General features: G+C 46.2%; 1 protein-coding gene and 1 long non-coding RNA gene across 2 annotated transcripts in view; one reads left to right on the top strand and one right to left on the bottom strand.

Annotated features, from left to right (window-relative positions):
- The window catches only part of LOC112075050 (transient receptor potential cation channel subfamily M member 2-like), a gene marked incomplete at its 3' end in the record, with an annotated part of 39,474 nt that extends 36,129 nt beyond the window's left edge, over positions 1 to 3,345 (bottom strand). The window contains 1 exon segment of the mRNA XM_070440749.1: positions 3,327 to 3,345. Within this exon segment, the coding sequence (XP_070296850.1) occupies positions 3,327 to 3,345 (19 nt within the window).
- Positions 3,346 to 5,407: 2,062 nt separating this feature from the next.
- LOC139025609 (uncharacterized) overlaps positions 5,408 to 6,562 on the top strand; it is a 1,911-nt gene continuing 756 nt past the window's right edge. The window contains exon 1 of the long non-coding RNA XR_011477209.1: positions 5,408 to 5,460. This is a non-coding gene — a long non-coding RNA (uncharacterized lncRNA). The remainder of the gene's footprint in view (positions 5,461 to 6,562) is intronic.

Raw genomic sequence — 6,562 nt, 5'->3', positions numbered from 1 at the left:
AGAAGCAACACGCCTTCTTCCTGATGTTGTCTTTGATCCAGGCAGCAAGGGAGCGCTGGTGGATGAAGAGAGAGAGAGCTTGGAGTTTTTAGCTGCGCTGACGGCCAGAGTCTGAGCCAAGCTGGGCCTCAGCAGCAGAGACTCCCCATCCTGAGAGAGAGGAAGGACAGCTAGGCAGGGAAGCAGCTCACTGTCGGCCGGGGCTCGGAGAGAGAGGAGAGAAGGAGAGAGGAGAGAGAAGAGAGGAGGAGAGGGAGGAGAGAGAGAGAGTGAAGAGAGGAGAGAGAGGAGAGAGAGGAGAGAGAGAGAGAGATTCTGCAGTCCTACTGTGCCTCCAGCCTAGCTCTCAGCACTGCATCAGTGATGTCACTACAGCTAGACTATAGTGGTGGTGATGCTGCGTAAAGCTGGAACCACACCAAGCAGCCACAGTACTGTACAGGATAATGCTGAAATCACACCAAGCAGCTACAGTACTGTACAGGATAATGCTGGAATCACACCAGCAGCTACAGTTCTATACAGGATAATGCTGGAATCCCACCAAGCAGCTACAGTTCTAATTTTTTAATTTTTTTTATCCCCTTTTCTCCCCAATTTTCGTGGTATCCATCGCTAGTAATTACTATCTTGTCTCATCGCTACAACTCCCGTACGGGCTCGGGAGAGACGAAGGTCGAAAGCCCACGCGTCCTCCGAAGCACACCCAACCAAGCCGCACTGCTTCTTAACACAGCGCGCCTCCAACCCGGAAGCCAGCCGCACCAATGTGTCGGAGGAAACACCGTGCACCTGGCCCCCTTGGCTAGCGCGCACTGCGCCCAGCCGCCACAGGAGTCGCTGGAGCGCGATGAGACAAGGATATCCCTACCGGCCAAACCCTCCCTAACCCGGACGACGCTAGGCCAATTGTGCGTCGCCCCACGGACCTCCGGGTCGCGGCCGGCTGTGACAGAGCCTGGGCGCGAACCCAGAGACTCTGGTGGCGCAGCTAGCACTGCGATGCAGTGCCCTAGACCACTGCGCCAACCGGAGAGAAGCAGCTACAGTTCTATACAGGATAATGCTGGAATCCCACCAAGCAGCTACAGTTCTATACAGGATAATGCTGGCATCACACCAAGCAGCTACAGTACTATACAGGAAATGCTGGGATCACACCAAGCAGCTACAACACTATACGGGATAATGCTGGCATCACACCAAGCAGTCAGACATATATACAGGATAATGCTGGGATCACACCAAGCAGCTACAGTTCTATACAGGATAATGCTGGATCACACCAAGCAGCTACAGTACTATAACAGGATAATGCTGAATTCACACCAATCAGCTATAGTTCTATACAGGATAATGCTGGAATCACACCAAGCAGCTACAGTACTATACAGGATAATGCTGAATTCACATAAAGCAGCTAGGAGGCAGCTACAGTAGACTACTATACAGGACAGGAGGCAGCTACAGTAGACTACTATACAGGACAGGAGGCAGCTACAGTAGACTACATATACAGGACAGGAGGAAGATACAGTGAGACTACTATACAGGACAGGAGGCAGCTACAGTAGACTACTATACAGGACAGGAGGCTGATACAGTAGACTACTATACAGGACAGGAGGCAGCTACGGAGAACTACTATACAGGACAGGAGGCAGCTACAGTAGACTACTTATACAGGACAGGAGGCTGATACAGTAGACTACTATACAGACAGGAGGAAGCTACAGTAGACTACTTATACAGGACATGGAGGCAGCTACAGTAGACTACTATACAGGACAGGAGGCAGCTTACAGGTAGACTACTATACAGGACAGGAGGCAGATACAGTAGATTACTATACAGGACAGGAGGCAGCTACAGTAGACTACTATACAGGACAGGAGGCAGCTACAGTAGACTACTATACAGGACAGGAGGCAGCTAAGTAGACTACTATACAGGACAGGAGGCCAGCTACAGTAGACTGACTATACAGGACAGGAGGCAGCTACAAGTAGACTACTATACAGGACAGGAGGCAGCTACAGTAGACTACTATACAGGAAGGAGGCAGCTACAGTAGACTACTATACAGACAGGAGCAGGATACAGCTAGATACTATACAGACAGGAGGCAGCTACAGTAGACTACTATACAGGACAGGAGCAGCTACAGTAGACTACTATACAGGACAGGAGCAGCTACAGTAGACTACTATACAGGACAGGAGGCAGCTACAGTAGACTACTATACAGGACAGGAGGCAGCTACAGTAGACTACTATACAGGACAGGAGGGCAGCTACAGTAGACTACTATACAGGACAGGAGGCAGGCTACAGTAGACTACTATTACAGGACAGGAGGCAGCTACAGTAGACTACTTAACAGGACAGGAGCAGCTACAGTAGACTACTATACAGGACAGGCAGGCAGCGAAGGTCAGACTAACTATACAGGAAGGAGGCAGCTTACAGTAGACTACTATACAGGACAGGAGGCAGCTACAGTATACTAMTATACAGGACAGGAGGCAGCTACAGTAGACTACTATACAGGACAGGAKGCAGCTACAGTAGACTACTATACAGGACAGGAGGACAGCAAGGAGTCATCGGGCCAGGTAGTCCTGAGGCATGGTCCTAGGACTCAGGTCCTCCGAGAGAGAAAGAATTAGAGAGAGCATACTTAAATTCACACAGGACACYAGACAAGACAGGATAAATACTCCAGATATAACAGACTCCTATACCTAGCAAAGATTTATAGATGACCTGGATCCAGTGGGTCTGGCGACGAATATGTAGCGAGGTCCAGCCGACGAGAGCRTACAGGTCGCAGTGGTGGGTAGTATAAGACGCTTTGGTGACAAAACGGATGGCATTGTGATAGACTGCATCCAATTTGCTGAGTAGAGTGTTGGAGGCCATTTTACAAAGACATCACCTAACAATGACCACTTATACTTACCTTTGGGGCGGCAGGTAGCCTAGTGGTTAGAGCGTTGGGCCAGTTAGCGAAAAATTGCAAGATCAAATCCCCGAGCTGACAAGGTAAAAATCTGGTAAACAAATACCATTTATAACAATGTCAATTTATAACAATGATAAATTATAAAAATGACGTTAAAAATCGACTGACCTTGTGTTAAACGGAGTGTAATGAACACACAGCTAAGTGCTGATTATTTATGTGTCTGGGTTTCCTGTTGCCRACCAAAATGAACGGGAGAAAAATAATCCCATTGTAAAATAATGCTTTTCATTAATTGACGGAAAGAGATGTAAATCTCCTGCCTCCCCCCCGTCACGCACATCAGCGATTATTGGACTCACCTGGACTCCCCTCTGTCATTACCTCYCCTATATCTGYCTGTTCCCCGCTCTGTTGCCTGCTTCTGCATTGRTTGCCATATGWCCTTGTATGTGCTGTTCCTGTAYTTGTTTTATGTCTGTTCCTGATTAAATGTTTGACTCCCCTTACCTGCTTCTCATCCCCAGCGTCGGTCCTTACAAAGACATTTGACTGTCCTGCTTATCGGTCTGTAGCAGCGCTCACCAACCTTTTCAAGATCATTTTCTGAGTCAAAACGCAAGCAGAGATCTACCGCTCAGATGTTTATTAAAACATGAAACGTAAGCCTATGCAACATGAACCAGTTAAAAACAGTTCTGTAGCAATGGGGTTTGTGCAGTAGGCTAAAGGCCCACTACATTACCACTGCTCAGTAGGCTAWAGRCCCASTACATTAYCACTGCATATTGGCTATGCTTGAATTGCCCTGCCAATGTTGCTCTTCTCAGACCATTTATAAATGATATGTAAAATGTAGGTACATGATCACACTGGTAATAGATCATTTGTTGTATTACTTGTGAGGYACAGCTGAGTGAGCATAATAATTTTGTTTGTTTTACTGGCCTGCATCTGATGGTCAGTCTGAGATGAGGGAGGGTACAGCGGTGAGGCTGACTTACCGTCCCTCTGCTCTCACTCCCTCCACTGAGAAAAGGGGACAGTCTTCCAGCTGAAAAGGGGACAGTCTTCCATCTGAAAAGGGGACAGTCTTCCAGCTGAAAAGGGGACAGTCTTCCAGCTGAAAAGGGGACAGTCTTCCAGCTGAAAAGGGGACAGTCTTCCATCTGAAAAGGGGACAGTCTTCCATCTGAAAAGGGGACAGTCTTCCAGCTGAAAAGGGGACAGTCTTCCATCTGAAAAGGGGACAGTCTTCCAACTGATGGCGAAGCTCAAATTACACTGCATTATTTCTGCCTCGTGCACCAATTTATGTTGTTACTCCTATGACCAGAGAAAGTGAAATATTCCTCGATATTAAAAAGACAAGCCACTAATAATAACAAGCTTATCGGAACACTTTGCCATAGTCATTCATTGCAGCTGCGGTGCATTTTATGGTTTATAAAAGTGCTGACAGTGCTGAATAACGTAAACAAGAATTTACTCAAAAACAGCAGTTCTTTGCTGTATCCGTTAAGTCTCTCTTTAGTCTCTAGTTTTTAAATCTCACAGTATCAACTTTGCTGTGCGAACGAGGCTTCTTTATACAGTCTATGACACCAGGAAACTGTGCAGACACCGTAATATGAGCTATCTGATTGGCCAACCGTAGAYATTTAGGTGCACTTGATTTGCTGTCTGGGCCTGCCGGGTAGGCGGACATCTAACTTCAGACACAGGCAATGGTTCAATAGGGTTAGTTAGTAGAGTGGTGGGTTTTAATGGGTGCAGGGTAGTTGGTATAGTGGGGAGGTTTTAATGGGTACAGGGTTAGTTGGTATAGTGGTGAGGTTTTTAATGGGTGTAGGGTTAGTTGGTATAGTGGGGAGGTTTTAATGGGTGGCAGGTTAGTTGGTATAGTGGGGAGGTTTTTAATGGGTGTAGGGTTAGTTGGTATAGTGGGGAGGTTTTAATGGGTCAGGGTTGTTGTATAGTGGGGAGGTTTTAATGGTAGGGTGAGGGGGGTAGGTATAGTTGGTATAGTGGTGAGGTTTATGGGTGTAGGGTTAGTTGGTATAGTGGTGAGGTTTTAATGGGTACAGGGTTAGTTGGTATAGTGGGGAGTTTAAATGGGTGTAGGGTTAGTTGGTATAGTGGGGAGGTTTTAATGGGTGTAGGGTTAGTTTGGTATAGTGTGAGATTTTAATGGGTACAGGGTTAGTTGTTATAGTGGTGAGGTTTTAATGGTACATGGTTAGTTGGTATAGTGGGGAGGTTTTAATGGGTGTAGGGTTAGTTGGTATATGTGTGAGGTTTTAATGGTGTAGGGTTAGTTGGTATAGTGTGGAGATTTTAATGGGTACAGGGTTAGTTGGTTAGTGGTGAGTTTAATGGGTACATGGTTAGTTGGTATAGTGGGAGGTTTTATGGGTACATGGTTAGTTGTATAGTGGGAAGGTTTAATGGGTACAGGGTTAGTTGGTATAGTGGTGAGGTTTTAATGGGTGTATGGTTAGTTGTATAGTGGTGAGGTTTTAATGGGTGTAGGTTAGTTTGTAAAGTGGTGAGGTTTTAATGGTGTAGGGTTAGTTGGTAGGTACATTTCTTCACCAAGTAATGAATTCATACTACAAAATAGTAGCGCTGATACACAGCCAATACAAGTAGGTGGCGGCATGCCCTATAACATTTAGTGGGATATGGGGCCTCTGGAGTGCTGCAGCGGTCTAAATCAGTGCAATTCTAGAGGCGTCACTACAGACCCGGGTTAGATCGGGAGTCCCATAGGGCAGCGTCAATTGGCCCAGCGTCATCCTGCAGGCTGACCCGGTCTTCAGTTGAATGGTGTGTCTCCTCCAACACATTGTTGGGGCTGGCTTCCGTACTAAGCAGACGGTGTTAAGAAGCCCGGTTGACTGGTCATGTTTTGGAGGAGCATGACTCGACCTTCGCCTCCGGATCCCGTTGGAGAGTTGAAGCGATGAGACAAGATCGACATTGCGGGGAAAGGGGTATTTAAAAAATATATATTAATAAAAAAATGCGCATATGAAATCATAACTGGCATGTAGAACGCTAGAAATTGTAGATAAATTGGAAGGTTCCCAAACGAGAAACTGTTCTCCACGTTCCATAGTGGTATTTTGCCTATAGGCTACTTTGAAGCGAGTAAGACATGCCTCATAATAAAATAAAACATTCCGGTTCAAACAATGAAGTATTTTTTCAAATGCATACGGCCTCCAGCTCGCATTGTAAAGTGGTGGGGGACCTGTTGCCTGCACTTGAATATTGATGGGAGGCTCGCTTCATCACCCGTTGAGAAATACAACTTGTAGATATTTTTAATCATGCACCAAAAGTTGTTTTAACAAGCGATTGCATTTAGAATTGTTGAGCAATGAATGGACTTAGAAAAGCACGTTTTACTCCAGCAGCAACCAGCTAAGAGCTCAACACCTGAATGCGTGAGGGTGTGATAGCTGTGTTCGATAAATAAGATACTGATGACTAACGAAAATACACAGGCCAATTTATTCCCACTAAATTATGCAAAATTACCCCTTTACCAGTGGTCACCACCCGGTCAGTTGCGATCGACTGGTCGATCTCC

This window comes from Salvelinus sp. IW2-2015, unplaced genomic scaffold (genome assembly GCF_002910315.2).
Source record: "Salvelinus sp. IW2-2015 unplaced genomic scaffold, ASM291031v2 Un_scaffold2958, whole genome shotgun sequence".
NCBI lineage: Eukaryota > Metazoa > Chordata > Actinopteri > Salmoniformes > Salmonidae > Salvelinus > Salvelinus sp. IW2-2015.
Note: the sequence above shows the minus strand (reverse complement) of the source record. Positions and strands in the feature narration are given on the sequence as shown.